Here is a 17,029-nt window from a genome sequence, read left to right as displayed (position 1 = left end):
GTGGTAGGACCTTAAAATGACCTCAAGCCGACTGTATGGAATGTAGTTTCTGACACAGGCAACTTGATGAGCTTATATTGGGTGTTTGGAGACATCCAAGTGAAAAAAAAAGGGGCTATTCCCCATGCAGAGGTGTCAAACAAATGCTCCTTGCTTTACAATAAGAGGTAAAGCCATTGTTGAATGGAAATAATAATGGTCTGTCTTTCAGAGGGAATTCCTGCTGCCTTTGACTGTTCTTCTCCAGGTCTTTTTTTGAGATCCTTTTTTTCCAAGAGCTGGTTTTGATTTTAAAACAGTGACTTTTGCTTTTCTGGCATTGTTACCAATGTTTTAAATTGTATTGGTTCTTTTGTTACTTGTTGCAGGTATGTAAACTTCTCATTAGAGTGGCCTTCTGAAAGCCGCACCCCGCTACCTCCGCTGTGCATCAGCGCTGCTGCATCCAGCTTGGGTAGATGAGGCTGTAACATACACGTGCTCTGTGCTATACACAAGTGTCTATGAACAGGGGGGCAGAAGCAGTTAAATTGGTTTAAAAGGTGTGTAGCAACCCTTTGCCAAGCAAAATAAGGTATTAAGGCAAAACTACTATTTACCATGTGACAAAATTAATGTGGGCCACGTCCGAATCTTGGAACAGTTTTACTGGCATATTGGTGAACGCTGGTGAACAACATGGAATAGGGAAGAATGGAAGAAGTCAGTGGTCACAGTGCCAACCAGACTGCAGTCCAAGAATAATCTGGGCATCAGGCTCCAAATGTGGGAATAGTAATGATACCAGGTTGGAAGGGACATGATGTCTGCATATGAGTACATGTCAGTACTTCTTTGAGCTGGCTTTCTTCAGATGTAAATTGGTGTGACTGTGCTTATGATGTACCTGTACTTATGATGTATCTGTCTGCATTTCTTTTAAATATTACTCGGGGAAATGTGTGGGGTTTTTTTCCTCTCTCCATAGAGCACTAGACCAGCACTAGACCTATTTAAATAGGTCTCTTCTTTGAAACTGCAGATAGGACTTGCTCACTTCTGAGAGTGACAGAAAAGTTGCCAGAAAAATTGCCAAGATTTGCTCTTTTTTTATTTATCTGAAGCAAGATTCTTTCAAGCAGTGATGGGATATCACTGATCAGTGAGATACCATGTGGAGCACTCCAGCTCTTCTGTGCCAGAGACAGATAAAGAGCAATTACATTTCATTTCCACAACCAAAACCATCTGGGTCCACCCAGTTCTATTACCAGAGAGAGAAAAAAATGGGAACACATCAAATAGTGGAAGGAGGGAGGGAAGAGTGGCTGGAAGATGAAGGCATTAAGTCTGGGATGTAGAAGAGTGGTCTGGAGTGTCTCTGTGCAGGATACAAACTTATTGCTGAAGCCACCCTTCTTGGTAAGACACTGAACTGCCTTCTCAGCCTCTTCCAGGAAGTAAATCTCTGGCTGGAACTGTATTAACATGGAATAAGGATTTCCAGGGAGGGATTTGACAGTCTAATTGCATCTGTGCCACTAGACTGATTTAAGTAGCAAATTCCTGGATAAACATGGTTGCAGCTTTTCCTTTGGTTCTCTTTTGGGACCAGCACAAAGAGAAGTAAGATTGGAATGGAGTATGCACAAGATTGAAAATTACAATTTTCTTAAAGGAGAAAAAAAAGGTTTTTTTTTTTAATGATCCACAAGTTCTTGTGCTGCTCAGTGCTAGCCCTGTCTAAGCTTGGTAAAAGTAACCAAACCATGCACACTTCCTGAACAACGCCAATTCCCAGCTGCAGGTAGGGACATAAGTACTACCACTAGTTCAGGACGACTCTAGTGAAGTTTCACTGGGGCAGTAGAGATGGTCTTAATTTTATTGCCTAGCAACTGTGTGTTATGGTTTAAGCCCAGCTGGCAACTAAGCACCACAGAGGCACTCCCTCAAACCCCCTCTTCTCTCCCCACCCCCTCCCCCCGCGCAGTGGAATGGGCAAGAGAACTGAAAGTAAAATTTCAGGGTTGAGATAAGAACAGTTTAATAATTGAAACCGAGGTAAAATATAGTAAGAAAGATAACAAAAAAGGAAAGAAAAACAAGCGATGCACGATACAACAGCTCAGCACTTACTGACCGATGCCAGACCGCCCTTCCCAAACCCAGATTGGCCCCCCTTCCAGGTAACTCCCCTCAGTTTACATCCTGGGCATGACATTCTATGGTATGGAATATCCCTTTGGCCAGCTCGGGTCAGTTGTACTGGCCATGCTTCCTCACAGTTTCTCTTTTGTGCACCTCTTCACTGCCAAAAATAGCAAACCAAAAAACTGTCCATGACTTGGGACAAATGCAATTTAGCAAACCCGAAAACATCAGTGTTTCATCCACGTTATTTTCATTCCGAATTCAAAACTCAGCAATGCAGCAGCTACTGAGAAGAAATTATCTCAATCCCAGCCAAACCCAGAATGCAGTGGTATCTACAGAGAAATGGAGTGACACAACTTAGCGATAAGCACAGTTTTTAACTCCACGCACTAAGTGGTCTGGATTAATTTAAGGACTTGCAGTAAATGCACTATTTAATGGTTCGGGGAAGCAGCGGTGCCGAACAGCCAACGGCCACAGCGTTGCAAAGCCTCTTTCCAATTAACCTTCGGGCCTATTTCGTCCTGGGACCCTCTGATGCAACTCTCCGTGCATGACAAAGCGAAGGCGGTGGAACGCACGTAGCCCCACGTGTCATAACCGTGACGGCGCCCCGGTGGACACAAGCCGCCTGCTCCCTGTAAGGAGCAGCCTCGGGAGACACGCCGAGCACACACAAATCCCCACCTGGGCCGGGGGTGTCCCGGGGGTCCGGACGGCATCGCGCCCGCCCCGCACCGCCTCAAGGGCGAGCGCGTCACTTCCGGGGCGCACCCGCCTCCTCGCGCCAGCATCGCGAGACCCCGCCCCGCCTCGCGCGAGACTCGCTGGCTCACCCGCCGCCTCGGCCGAGTCCCTTCGGCAATTTCCGTCATCTCCAGACCCTACCAATCGGCTGCGGGAGCGCATCGATGAGCGCGCGCCCCCCGCGGGGTCCGTGCGTGCCCGAGCCCCGCAGAGCGGGCCCGGGGTCCCTGCGGCGGCCGCGGCGGCGGGGGCGGGGCGGTGGGGCCGGGGTGCGGGTCCGGGGCGCCGGGGAGGCATGCGGGGTTCGATTGATCAGGCCTGGGCATGGCGCCTCTCCTCCCCCCCGCCATGGCTCCCCGTGTCCCTGCTCCTCTCCTCTCAGTGAGCGAAAGTGGCCGCCGCCGCCGTCCCAGCGCCCGCAGCCGCCGCCTCCTCCTCAGCACCAGCGCGGGCGCCATCTTGGCGAGGCAGGAGCCGGGAGCGCTCCGCGGCAGGAGACAGGCAGCGCCAGCCCCGGCAACGCGGGGCGAGAGGCCGGGTGGAGCAAGCGGGGGAGCGAGCCCGGGAGACACCCCCAGCCCCCCGCCACCGCCGCCGCCGCACCGCCGCCGGGCCCGCTACCCAGGTGAGCCACCGCGGCGACCGCGCAAGGACACGCGGGGCCGGGGCTACTGCGGGCGGCGGCGGGGGCGCCAGGCGGGCAGGCCGCGGCTTCACCCCCCGCGCCGACCGGCGGCCGCAGCAGCCGGGCCTCTTCTTAAAGTGACAGGCCCCTTCCCCGCCCTGCCCGCCGGATGCGCCCCGCGGTACCGGCGGGCGCGGAGCAGCCGCCCCCCACCCCCCGGCCCGGAGCGGCCGCCGGGCCCGGCCCCGGCCCCACGCGGGGGTGGGGGGGGGGGTGCGGGGGTGCCCCGCGCTCCCGGGGGCGCACGTGCGAAGGGCGGCGCGTGCGCGGCGGGCCGGGGGGGGGCGGGGGGGGCGCCCCGCGAGGGCGGTGGCGGCGCGGCCGGGCCGGGAGCGCCGCGTCACCGGCGGGAACGCGCCCGCGGGAGCGCGCCCGGGGCCGGCGGGTCTGGCGGAGCGCGGCCCCCACCCCGGGAGCCGCGGGGGGGCCGGGCCGGGCCAGGCTGGGCCGGGCCGGGCCATATGTGGCGGCGCTACCCGCACAGCCCGGCGGAGCGGGGCCGGGGCGGCCCCGGCCCCCCCCGGAATGACCGCCGGCACCTGCAGGAAGGGGCCGCCTGCCAGGCTGGTGTCGGTGGGGATGGAAAGTATCTGTCGGGTGTACATGAAGCACAGTTCAGTGTTGTGCTTGCCCTGGTGAATGCGCACGCTAGGAAGCACCTCTTTAAAGCTGGGGTGTAAAGTCTACTCCTGTTTCACTGCAAACACAGTCTAACGCAATTTCTGCCCATGGTTTAGCATTATGCGTTACTTTTTCATTAGCTGTTGCCAATCTTTCATGTTGGATTTCCTCCTCTGCGGTGCTGCACATAGTAATAAATTCCTTTATTTTCATCTTTACATGAAAAGAATGGTGCAGGACAAGTTCCTTTTTTGTAGTGAAATGTCTTTATATGCATAATTAGAATTTTAGTTTCCTGTCTTACAAATACATCTACTGTATGGATTTGTACAGGACATCTGATATGCCTGCTTGTATGTGACGAACACATTTCTAACTTACACGAATTAGAAATTATCTATTTGTGTTGTCACTTCTTTAACTTGTATGTATAGCAGTATGTCATGACATTGGGATGTTAATAAGGTAAGGAAAAGTATAAGAAATAGTAGCTTGGAACTTTTCCCAATGCCTAAGAATTTTCCTGTAATTCTTTTCTTCTCTGTTTCTCACATGTATGTTGTTGAAGTTGCTTAAAATATTGCCTCACACTTCTTGACCGTTCAAATGAGCAGGTTTTATGCCACTCAGGTATAACATAATAAGCTGTAAGTTCTGTAATAAGCATGCTCTTTGACAGGCTAAACTATGTGCTAGAGATTGATTTAAATGGCAATAAGAAAATGGTCTTTTAAAGCTTTTTTGGACATAGTTCCCTTTTCGTGGTCTAGGGTGGAGGGAGTAAAAACTAAACAAAACTGAAAACATCCATAAAGTTGGTGTTTTGTGTAAGTGGCAATGTGTGAAGGTAGCTGTTGGTGCTGTTGTGTAGAGCAGAGGGTATAAATGCATTGTCAGAGGTCTCCACTAATACTGCTAACTGCTTTTTTGGGAAAGAATTGCTCTAATTGAAACATTAAATATTTAGATTTGTTTTTCTGCTAGTTTTAAACATGTAAGCAGAGCTGTGACATACCAGCTTTTGTGTTCAGTATGTTTTAAGGTATTCTGTTATTCACTTATGTGTACCCTTCTGATACATTGTTGTATAGCTTTTCTCTTAAATAATAAACGAAGTCCTATTTGTTACTGTTCTTTTGGGCAATTGTAAAATTCAAAGCCAATGCCCTACTGTCTCTTCTCTCTGTTTAAAAGTGATTAAAAGATAGAACACAGATCAGTGAAATGCTGTCTTATTCCTTGCAAAACAATATAAAACCTTACTACAAAAGCAAACCAGCAAGGTAAAGTATCTAGTTTACCTATATTTCATTACTCAGAAAAGCAATTAAAATGGCTTTTTTTAATTTCAAACTGAAGTGATGCAAACTCACAGTTGAGTTTTTATATGCGTGTCTTTTATTTGTTCAACTTGAGTTTAGTGAAGATTGAAGACTTTAGGTTCATAGGAAATATCCTATCTGCTTTTTTAAAGTCATAATCTCCCACGTATCCAAGTTATATTTAAGACACTGCCATTAAAAAAGTATGTATGGGAATTATGTTTTGCTTTAAAATGTGGTATACAGTGTAGTCTGGAAAATGGTTGTTAGTGCAACACTACCAAAGGGAGCTAAAATGTGAGCAGGGAAAGGAGAGCATATAATTCTCCTCCAAGCAAAATACCTCTTCAAGTTTTTTATATCACCACAATTGTCTGTACTGGAGATTATATGCCTGTAAAGAAGTCTGACAAAGATATGCCTGGCTGACATTACTGTGCTAATGTAAGGTTTCCATACAGACCTTGACTGAATCTTCTGTTTGGATATGTATATTTGTGCCAGAGTTTATTCTGGAGATCTTAATACAGGAAAATCTCAGAGTATTCTGCTATTCCGGAGAGAGTTTAATGTCTCAATTGTAAATTTCTTCAAGAACAAAATGTATTTTAGGTGTTTGTATCAGTTTGGAAAATCTCTCTTAATAAGTTGGTGTCAAAATCCAAAACTGCTAAAATTGCGAGGTAACTAAGGTAACATGAAAGGTTGTGTTCTCGCTTGCAGTTTTTAGTTCTACACTATGGATAAAACTTTCGATGCTGTAAATTGAGAGATGAGGAATACATACCCTCTGGGATTTCAGGTTTTTGTCCACTTGGATGTTTTGTCAGTGTGCTTACACTGACTGGACAGAAGAGAGAAAAGAGACTGCTTCTGTGGGCTGAATACTGGAACAAGTAAGTAGTGGAGCTCAGCTGCCAGCTGGTCACGCTTCATGTACATGCACTTAGTATGTGGCAGGCAAGACTGAATTAGTTTTACCTGCCTGTTTTGCTTTGCATTTGTCATAGGCTAAGAAGAGGTACTTTGCATTAGCTGCTATCTTGTACCTTTTCCTTCCATGGCAGCTTGAGTTTGCGTGTGTGCCCTCAGCTAGGAGTGTAGTCATCATTATTTACTATGATGGTTAACATTAGGCATAAAGAGCAGAAAAAGTAATCCTTTGGGCCTTACGTGAGGTGTAGAGGTGACAACCACTGAAGGGAAAACCTCCCAGAAATTCCTGGAAGAAAAAGTACTGCTTCAAAGAGCTCTGCAAAGCAAATCCCATCTAGCTTGCAGCTAAGTACAAAAGCCAAATTTTGCATTTACTACTGACAAGTCTCCTGTTTAATTTGGTATCAGTAGGAAAAACTTGCTGGACTTCCATTCAGAAATAGTCAGTGGATATTTGTTTAAGTTGGGAGAGTCTATTTCTAAAACTAAGCTGCTTCATGAGACCACCAGTGTTTCTGCTGTTTGGTTGGTGCAGGTTGATGGGTATAAAACTTAGAAACCTTGTTATGAAACCTAACTCTGCTCTCAGAATACATCCTTGGAGGATTCTTCTGCAATGCTGGCTGTTAACTTACTGAGTACGTGTAAAATGGGCAGACTTGAAAAAACAAGAATGAGTGAAGAAACCCCACAACTACATTAAAAGTGAACTAAGCAATATGATTTAAAACAGGATAAAGAAGGCTTCTTCAGAACTGAACTTAGATATTAAAAAAATGCATATTATTATGGAAGTTATTTGCATGAAGTTTTCATATTCCTGATGATATTTTACATATGCTTTTTATAATTCAGCAGTCCATATGATATAATTAAATGGTTTCAGTGTGACCTTCTGAATAAGAATTTAGAGGATTCAAAGTGCCAGCCAGGCAGTGCAGAAGTTATTTGATTCCAAATTCCAGGTTTCTAAGTTGTTAAAACTCTACAGGAGAGGAAGGGAGAAAGCAAATAGCTACTGAATTTGAGACTGAAACTTACCATAAAATTGGCATGTATCAGTAAAAAAGTCATGATGGCTGAAGGATTACTCTGCAGCATTCGGTCGTTTTACCACCTGTAACATATGAGTATTTACCTAAATGTTTTATCAGGAATGAAACCATTTCGAAAATCTGTGTCTTTGCAATCTTCCTTAAACCGAGTAGGCAGAAGGATAGATTTGTTTCAAAAATGGCAAATAAAAGTGGAATGAACGTCATCACCATGTAAATCCACTGAAGCAATGCCTGTGTGATGTCCTGAACACGGTTACCTACTGTGGTGGATCAGGCTTTGTGCCTCTCTCTTGTTCCCACCTTCTCGTTTCAGTATTCAAGCAGGTTTTGCCTTGTTGGAAATCTTTGTTTGTTAAAATCTGGAGTGGAAACAAAATAACAGAGAATGAAGAGATGTCTGTCACTTACTTTCTGTATTATTACTTTGGTCGTCAGAGAAACAATGTCTGACTGTTAGCAGGAATAAATGAAAGGACTGAATTCAATATCCAAACTATTCTCTATTCAGATATGCTCGTGTAACACTTACTAAATTTGTTTGGGGCATTGTAAATATGTTTAAGAATATTGTTAAGTTCTCCCATGCTTATTTATTCATTTGGTAGGTGATATATACACTAGTAACTGTTTTGAGGGCAACAGTAATTAATGTTGTATGTACAAGAGCCTCGGTGGACAATTAAAATAGGAAGACAAGTAAAAGCATGTCACTTTATATGGGTAAAATGCACAGTACTTATACTGTGTCAGCTTAAGGAGGACTTCATTAAATGCGGAAATGTAAGGTTTCCTCACCTGGAAGGTGATATTTAAGAGCATAGATATCTAAAAAAAGTACAGATGGACAGGTACTTAGCATATAAGTGTACATGCTTAGCATACTGTACACAACAGGGGGATTTAACGTGGTAAAATATGGAGTAGAACCTCCTCTTTACAGTAACTGTAGTCACTGCAGATGGAGGATATTATCACTTGCTGTAATGCTTGCCTGGGAACTCTGTGCAGTACCAATGAAACACTCCTGAGAAAATATCTATAGTTTTCTACTTACTAAAGACATCTGACAACATCTTCTTATGATAAGGTCATTTGTATCTTACAGGTAAAGATACTGGGTTGTCTCCTAAACTGTATGAGCATGGAAGCAGATGAGCACCATGGGAGCAGGGGCACTGATCCAGTTGGGTAGAACCCAACTGGACGAGTGTGTCTGGGCAGCTAGAATGGCATCCAGTTATTCATTTTGGATCAGGAAGATGGTTGTGTTTGTTTTGCCTCTGGCCTGTTTGTTGTCCTGCAATTATAAACTTGACCTCAAATCTATCTTAATTCTTTTCCTTTATTTTGTTCTTAAGCTTGTTTAGTTTTGTGAGGGCAAGGCTCATTGTGGGGCAGTAGAGTACATTTGGTTTTTTTATCTTCCTCGGAGACCATGAATCCAAATCAAGTCCTGTGTACTTTATGCCCTTTGGGGCACATTTTTTCCCCACAGTGCTGAGAGGACTGGTAATGCCACTAAATGTTGAGTTTTGGGAATGTGGTTTTCTGCAAAGAACAGACAGGTGAAAGATGCCGTGTGGTTCTAAGCTAACCATGTTAATGTAGCACATGCTCTTAGTGCTAGATTTTGAAATGGAGTGATAAAAGGAATCACCATACTTTTTCTGATATTGTACTAGGAATAGATTCTTGCTGCTATAAAATATATAATTTTTATTGGTAATCTGAAGGAAAACCGCTTTCACCTTTGTGGTGTCCTTTTCTATCACCTTTTGAATGATTTCTTCTGTTAGAGACGGAAGTTTCACATTTCCTCTCATTTTTTAACTCTTTTACTTCATTTCTTCATGGAAAGCATTGCCAAACGCTGGAACAGGCTGCCCAGGGAAGAGGTTGAGTCACTGTCCCTGGAGGTATTTGAAAGGTGTGTGGACGTGGCACCTGGGGACATCGTTTAGTGGTAGATTTGACTCTATTGGGTTAGCAGTTGGACTTGATGATCTTAGAGATATTTTCCAACCTCAACGAGTCTGTGGTTCATAGCCCTTTCTCTTGGAAGACAGTGTTTGATTTTAGGGTGTGTTTTTTCATTTCTTAGGTTTTTTTCTGTTTGACTGATTTGTTGGTTGGGTTTTTAAATGCCTGTTAAGCACTATGAAGTTGCTTGGAAAGTGTGCATCTCACTACCCTTCCAAGGTGTGATAGGGAAGATCTTCCAAGGGAAGATAATAGGGAAGTTTGGGTCTTCATCTTCGTGGTAGTCTTAACATTAGATGTTGTAGTTTGAGTTCCAGTGTCCATGAGATCTACGGTTTGGACTCCAGTTTCAACGGATTTAGCAGAAGCTGTGCTAACTTTAAGTTGGGTTTGTGTTCCATGCTCAGTTGAATTAACGGAGACAGTACTAATTTCAGGTTGAGTTTGTGTTCCACACTCAGTTAGCTTAACAGAGACGGCACTGACTTCGGGTTGAGTTTGTGTTTCACACTCAGTCAGTTCAACAGAGATGGTGCTGATTTCGGGTTGAGTTTGTGTTCCACACTCAGTTAGTTCAACAGAGATGGTGTTTATTTCGGGTTGAGTTTGTATCCCGACGTCTGTAGACTCAATAGGGGCATCGTTTGTTTCAGGCGACATAGTTTGACTTTCTGCCTCTGCCCTAGGCTTTTGATAGTGATTTATGGCAGCTCCATAAGCTGTCACTAGACCCCAGCATAAAGCAAGGAGCTGCGTATTTGGATCATCGTATGAAAGACACTCTTCAACTAAACAACGTGCTATCTCGTCAGGATTAGACACTTGTTCTGGCGTGAAGTTCCAAACAATGGGAGGTGTCACATGCCCTACTAGTTTGCCGAAATTTGCCCATGCTCCTTGCCATCCAGAAACTGGCCTTTCCAAGACCCTTCCTAAAGTTCCAGTGAATCCTCTAGAGGTTTGGCTTTTTCTACAGTACAGAAGGCAACACAACACCATTCATCTAGTTTTAAATAACTCTTTCACCGCCTTTACCAGTACTAGGATTGTTACTAAACAATTTAAGTAAAAATTAGAGCCAATTGTAATGATGGGGGTCTTCTTTAGCAGGCCTTTAATGTTAAAATTAAAGGAAGTGAAATACACTTTCCATTCATTCCAATCAAGGAAAGTGAGATATTCTTTCCATTCATCCTAATCAAAGAAGGGGACATAGTCCTCTTATTCATTTCCAGTTGGGCGTTTTCCTACAGGGTAGCCCAAAACAGGCACAAATGTTGTTAATATAATGAAACAAGTAGTTAGAATAGTCATAGTTATATTATTCTTTCTTTCTGTTCCTAAACAATAGGTTTGTTTATATAAACAAGCCTCTCTTGGCAGTTTTCTTGGTAACTGTTTCAAAACAAACTAGGATAACCAAAATAATTTCCCCGTACAGGCCACCAAAAAATGTGACGGTTTGGACCTGGCTTCCTGCCAAATGCCTGAAAGTTACAACAGCAGCCCCCTTCCCCCCTCCTTTCTTCCCTTTGGTTAAAGGAAAAGAAACTATAAAAATTAAAGAACCCAAAGTCAAGCTGCTTATATAAAAATATATCTATATTTACATAAATTACAGTTATATACAGTTAAGATGCTATATACACAGTAAAAGGGGGTCCACCCCCCGCAGGGATAGGGAAAGGGAAAAAGGGGACAAAAGGGAACAAAAGGGACACTGAACAGGTATACTAGATCAAACTATACTAATAACTAACAAAACAGATCTTACCACGTCCCTTAGAACAGCAGGATTGGCAGTCACAGCCAGCACTCTCCAAACCTCCACGTGGTAGGACGGTGGACTCTGCAGGTCTCAGCCTTAGATAAGCGAGACCAACGCAGGGACCCACTGTTCCCAAACCTCGCCGGAAGAGAAGAGAGCGAGGTCTCTAATCTCCGACTTATTTATACTCTGGTTTACGTAAAAATTGTATGGAATACTGGGTACTTGGCTACTTCCTTGGTTACGAACTGGTCACCGGGAAGGCCTAGACTAAAACCATCACACAAGGAAAGTTTTTGGGTGTTCTGATAAGCTTTGCTGGAAATGGGTATTTGGTAACTGAGGTCAACCATTCATTTGCTGTCAGGTATGCAAAGACCTGATATGTGGAAAGCTGAACCTAGATAGCTTCAGTCTAAAAATGATTTTTAGATCAGAGCTGGTATCCTGTCTAATAGCTTCTGGTATGTTACTGGTTATTCTCTGTGGATAAGGATGTTAACACTGAGTATTCATTAAGAAATAGTAAAATTTGCTGTTGTTCAACCACTGCTATTAGTGTCAAGGTGGGAATCCTTTATTGTTTCTTATTACTTTTGAAGATCTAAAACCGTTCTGTAATTTTTGAGGATAAAAGACTTGGAAAAGGTTAGATGCTGGGCTTTGGACTGTATATGTGAAGAGAAAACAGTTTGAAGATCAGATACCCAATCTGTGTGTTCACTTATATAAGCATAAAACAATTTAGTTACTGATTTAATAATTGAACAAATATAAAATGTCTTTAAATAAATTAATGTGAAGTTTTCTTCAGGTTTTGTAGTATTTTTAAGAAGTGATAGAAACCAGAGGAATCCTTCAGAAGACCCAACCAATCTAGGTCTGACCAAAGCTAACTGGTTTTAGTTTGAGCAACCTGTTCTAATGGGAAGTGTCTCTGCCCATGACAAGGGGGTTGGAACTAGATGTTCTCTAAGGTTCTTTCCAGCCTAAACCATTCTATGATTTTTGTTCTCCACTGGAAGTAAAAGCTTAAGGAATTTATTTATTATTAAATATTATAATATTTAGGATACTGGCAGCACTTTCATTTATACAGTAACAACTGTGGCTTTGGAAATAATTTATCTTTCTCACTATTATTATAATGATGATGACATCTTTTGTAATCGAAGAAAAGTAAAATTCAGGTTGACAGTGCTATTATTGTAACAGTTGCTATGACATCCTTTGTAGTTGGAAAAGTAAACTGCAGTTGACAGAGCAATAAAATGTTTTGATTGTTTTTAAAGTATATATTATGCAAACATATATATATTTATTGCAGGGGAATGTGTTTGGTTTTGTTAAGAATTTTAAATACTGAGAACAAATAATGAAAATCAGGTGGATGATTTTTACTATTGAAAAAACATAAAGCTAGAATATGTTCTGAATTTGTAAATATTAAAAAGTATGTAGTAAATTGCTAATTATGTTTTGCTTTTTCTTTAATAAGTTTTAGAAAGTGAAAGGTTTTTTTTGTCAAGTATTTGTAACTTGTTTGCCAACAGGTAACAACCTTCAGTGCTGTAAGAGTAGCATTGTTTTAAGGCAAAGGAGAAGTCTTACAAGTATTCAGTAGACTATTTGTGAACTGAATGGTAAAAGTAACAGAGGAACAGTATTTTCAGTAGTTCTTCTTTTTTGGAGTAAGTTTATATATATTTATTTTTATGTATATATATATCTGCCCTCTGTTCAGAGTTAAACATGTTATATGTAATAGTGATGAAAGTTTACTCTAAATGTTTAAGGACTTGCTTCACAGTGCTTTGCATTTCTGTGTCACCACTTAGATTATCATACTAGGTCAGTACATTGCTTATTCCTATCAAACAGCATCCACAGAGTCATAAAAAAGAAACCTAAGAATCTAGTTTTTGACTGTGGTCATATTATGCTGGAAAGTTGAGCGGGAATTTGTTTATTCTACCTATTAATGGCAGCCTAAACTTTTGCCCAGAACTACCTCGGTTCTGCATTCTAGGAAATATTAGCATTTGGTGCAGCATGGAGTCGATTTGCCTGCTCACCCAGTTCATTCCTTTCAGAGGAGGCAGTGGTGGTAATGATTCTTGTTTCTTCTTAACAGCTGTGTGTTCAGAGGCACCCGTGCATGAGGAGAAGTTTGTTCTATGGCTTCAGAGCTGGGTGCCAGGGAGGATGGCAGCTGCTCAGAGCTGGCAAAACCCCTCTATCTGCAGTATCTGGAGAAAGCTCTGCAACTGGATCAGTTTTTACGACAGACATCTGCCATCTTTAACAGGAGTATATCCAGGTACCAAAACCTTTTCCATTTTCCCTTGGGAATACCAAGGAAAGACAAGCATTTTTATTACATCGTTCCCAGACAACACCATATTAAGAATTTAGTAGTGACTTGTTAATTATAAACTCTTCTTCTTTAAAGAAGGAGAGATCACTTGGATTGTTCAGCCTAGAAAAGAGGAGATGTAAAAAAATACTATTAAATTTAATAGTAAATCTATCATTGGCTCCAAGTTCTGAAACAAAGCCTTTCTGATCTCTTCTCTCTGGTGACCAATGACAGGACCAAAGGGAATGGCACAAAGCTGTGACAGGGGAGGTTTAGGTTGGATATTAGGAAAAGGTTCTTCACCCAGAGGGTGGTTGGAACAGGCTCCCGAGGGAAGTGGTCATGGCACCAGGCCTGACAGAGTTCAAGAAGAATTTGGACAATGCTCTCACATGGTGTGATTCTTGGGGTGATTCTATGCAGGCTCAGGAGTTGGACTTTTATGATCCTTATGAGTCCCTTCCAACTTGGGATATTCTATGATTGTAAGAAAGATTTTGGACTGTGATTCTCTTAGTTCACACTGATAATCCATTGTATTGCCAGCCCATGTACAAACTAGCACAAATGTCTTAAAGCTCTTTTTTGTAAGTGAGTGGCCAAAACTTTCTTTGTTTGCAAAAAATAGGACGAGGAGGCACTAAGTTGATTTTCAGGGACACTTACGACCTGTAGCCATAAATAAAATGCAAAGATTCTTGTCAGATGCAGAATTTATTTGTACATAAGTTGTAGCATTAAGAAGTGAGTCATCAAGGTATGTTAATTTCTGTCCCCCAACAATTGCATATTTAATTTCATCACTGTATTGTAATTGTTGAGTTACAGAACTGATAACTGCATGGGTAACGGCTAACAGGTATATTTACAAGCATGTAATGAGACCCACACAAGGATTAGGAAAATTATAGCTTTACATCTACATGTGAGAATGACAATATTGTGCTTCCATCTGACTTGATATTAGTTTCTTGCTTAGTTCATGCTTCTTATTAGATACCTTGTTAAAGACTGGAAGTGAAGGTTTATTGTATAGCTAGGCTAGTCTGATGATTAACTGCTGCTGAGGGGTTAATGGGAAATTATTAACAGCAGTATTTCTAATGTAAAATTACATCTGAAGTCTCAATTCTCAAACCTTTAGACAAGGGAGATGTAAGAAAGTTGCATGGGCATCTTCTCTTTTGAATATTTTCCTTTCATTGTCACTGTATTATGTATCTTTTTGCAGCGATGAAAGTGAAGATGGTTTGGATGACAGTCCTTTGCTGCCTCAGTCTGGGGATCCCCTGATGCAAGTTAAGGAAGAGCCTCCAAACTCATTGCTTGGGGAGTCATCTGGAGCAGGGAATTCTGGGATGCTGAACACACATTCCCTGAATGGAGTACTGCAGCCAGGTAGGCATGCACTAGGTTGAATGTCTGCTTTCTTTGTGTTTAGCTGGGAAAAGCATTATTTCTTAAAAACTTTATTTTTAATTTAAACAGAACCAAAGTCTGAAAAAGGGAGCTTGTATAACTTCTCCAAACTGAAGAAAAGCAGAAAGTGGCTGAAGGTAAGAATATTGGAAAGAAATGCAGTTATTGTGGAATCTATGAACAAAATTACCCACCCAAGGGTACTGAGTGAGCTGGCAGAAGTGCTCACTGAGGCACTTTCAATCATCTGCCAGCAGTCCCAGTTTACCAGGGAGGCCCTCGTTGACTGAAAGATAGCAAACGTGATGCCCATCTACTACAAAAGCTGGCAGGAGGATCCGGAGAACTACGAGCCTGTTAGCCTGACCTCGGTGCAATGAAAGGCCATAGAGCAGATTATCTTGAGTGCCATCACACAGCATGTATAGGATAACAACATGGATTTATGAATGTCAGGTCCTGCTTGACCAACATACTTATCTTCTATGACAGGTTGACCTGCTTAGTGGAAGAGGGAAAGGCTGTGGATGTTGTCTACCTAGACTTCAGTAAAGCCTTTGACACCGTTTCCCACAGTATTCTCCTGGGCAAACTGGCTGCTCATGGCTTGGACAGCTGCACTGTTCGCTGGGTAGAAAACTGGCCAGACGGGCTCGCCCAGAGAGTGATGGAGTGAAATCCAGCTGGTGGCCAGTCACTAGTGGTTTTCTCCAAGGCTCGGTATTGGGCCTGGTCCTATTTAATATATTTATCAATGATCAGAACAAGAGGATTGGATCAGTTTATCCCCTCAATCAGTTTGCAGACAACACCAAGTTGGGTGGGATTGTTGATCTGTTGGAGGGTAGGAAGGCTTTGCAGAGGGATCTGGCCAGGCTTCATGCATGGTTCAAGGCCAATTGTACGAGGTTCAACAAGGCAAAGTGTCCGGTCCTGCCTTTGGGTCACAGCAATCCCAGGCATCGCTACAGGCTGAGGGAAGAGTGGCTGGAAAGCTGCCAGACCAAAAGGACCTTGGGGTGCTGGTCGACAGCAGCTGAACATGAGCCAGCAGTGTGCCCAGGTGGCCAAGAAGGCCAATGGCATCCTGACTTGTATCAAGTATAGTGTGACCAGCGGGACCTGGGCAGTGATTGTCCCCCTGTACTCAGCACTGATGAGGCCACACCTCAAATACTGTGTTTCAGTTTTGGTCCCCTCACTACAAGAAGGACACTGAGGTGCTGGAACGTTTCCAGAGAAGGGCAGTAAAGCTGCTAAAGGGTCTGGAGCAAAAGTCTCATAAGGGGCAGCTGAGGAAGCTGGGGTTGTTTAACCTGGAGAAAGGGAGGCTCAGGGGAGACCTTATCACGCTCCACAACTTCCTGAAAGGAGGTTATAGTGAGGTGAGGATCAGTCTCTTCTCCCGAATAACAAGCAACAGGACAAGCTGATACAGGTAGAAGTGGTAAAATGCAGGACAAACTACAGATGGGGTAGGAAAGGACCTTCAACCATACATAACAAAATACCCCTACTGGTATCCTGGCTTTTCTCAATGCTGCTTTTCCAAGACCATGAACAGACAAAGTGGACTAAAATGACTTTAACTATCACCAAACTTTTAGAAAACTACCTCTCCCCAAATCAGTTGGAACGAGTCCAGAGAAGGGCCACCAAGTTCATCAGAGGGATGGAGCACCTCTCCTAAAAAGGATGACTGAGAGAATTGGAATTGTTCAGCCTGGAAAAGAGGTGGCTTTGGGGTGAACTAATTGCAGCCTTCCAGTACTTGAAGGGAAGGAAAAAGAAAAGATGGAGCAAGATTATTTACAAGAGCAGTGACAGAACAAGGGGGAATGGGTTCAAATTGAAAGACAGTAGGTTTGGATTAGTTATTAGGGAAAAATTCTTTACTGTGAGGATGGTGAGGCACTGGAACAGGTTTGCCAGGGAAGTTGTGGATGCCCCATCCCTGGAGGTGTTCAAGGCTGGGCTGGCTGGAGCTCTGAACAACCT

General features: G+C 43.4%; 1 protein-coding gene and 1 long non-coding RNA gene across 3 annotated transcripts in view; one reads left to right on the top strand and one right to left on the bottom strand.

Moving 5' to 3' along the window:
* Positions 1-1,084: 1,084 nt before the first annotated feature.
* Positions 1,085-2,748, bottom strand: LOC114059346. Its single transcript, XR_003571643.1, has 2 exons — positions 2,119-2,748; positions 1,085-1,243 (listed from the first exon to the last, which is right to left on the bottom strand). It is a non-coding gene; the product is annotated as an uncharacterized LOC114059346 (long non-coding RNA).
* A 498-nt stretch (positions 2,749-3,246) lies between these two features.
* INO80 (INO80 complex subunit) overlaps positions 3,247-17,029 on the top strand; it is a 68,612-nt gene continuing 54,829 nt past the window's right edge. Inside the window, exons 1-4 of one of the 2 annotated variants that reach the window (XM_027887650.1) lie at positions 3,247-3,508; positions 13,388-13,573; positions 14,844-15,010; positions 15,101-15,168. In XM_027887650.1, the coding sequence (XP_027743451.1) occupies positions 13,431-13,573; positions 14,844-15,010; positions 15,101-15,168 (378 nt within the window). In that variant the 5' untranslated portion in view covers positions 3,247-3,508; positions 13,388-13,430. The remainder of the gene's footprint in view (positions 3,509-13,387; positions 13,574-14,843; positions 15,011-15,100; positions 15,169-17,029) is intronic. The other variant, XM_027887660.1, reaches the window with a different exon arrangement.

The sequence above is a fragment of the Empidonax traillii genome, unplaced genomic scaffold, assembly GCF_003031625.1.
Source record: "Empidonax traillii isolate 1590-97213 ecotype Southwest subspecies unplaced genomic scaffold, ASM303162v1 scaffold11:size2795301, whole genome shotgun sequence".
NCBI lineage: Eukaryota > Metazoa > Chordata > Aves > Passeriformes > Tyrannidae > Empidonax > Empidonax traillii.
Note: the sequence above shows the minus strand (reverse complement) of the source record. Positions and strands in the feature narration are given on the sequence as shown.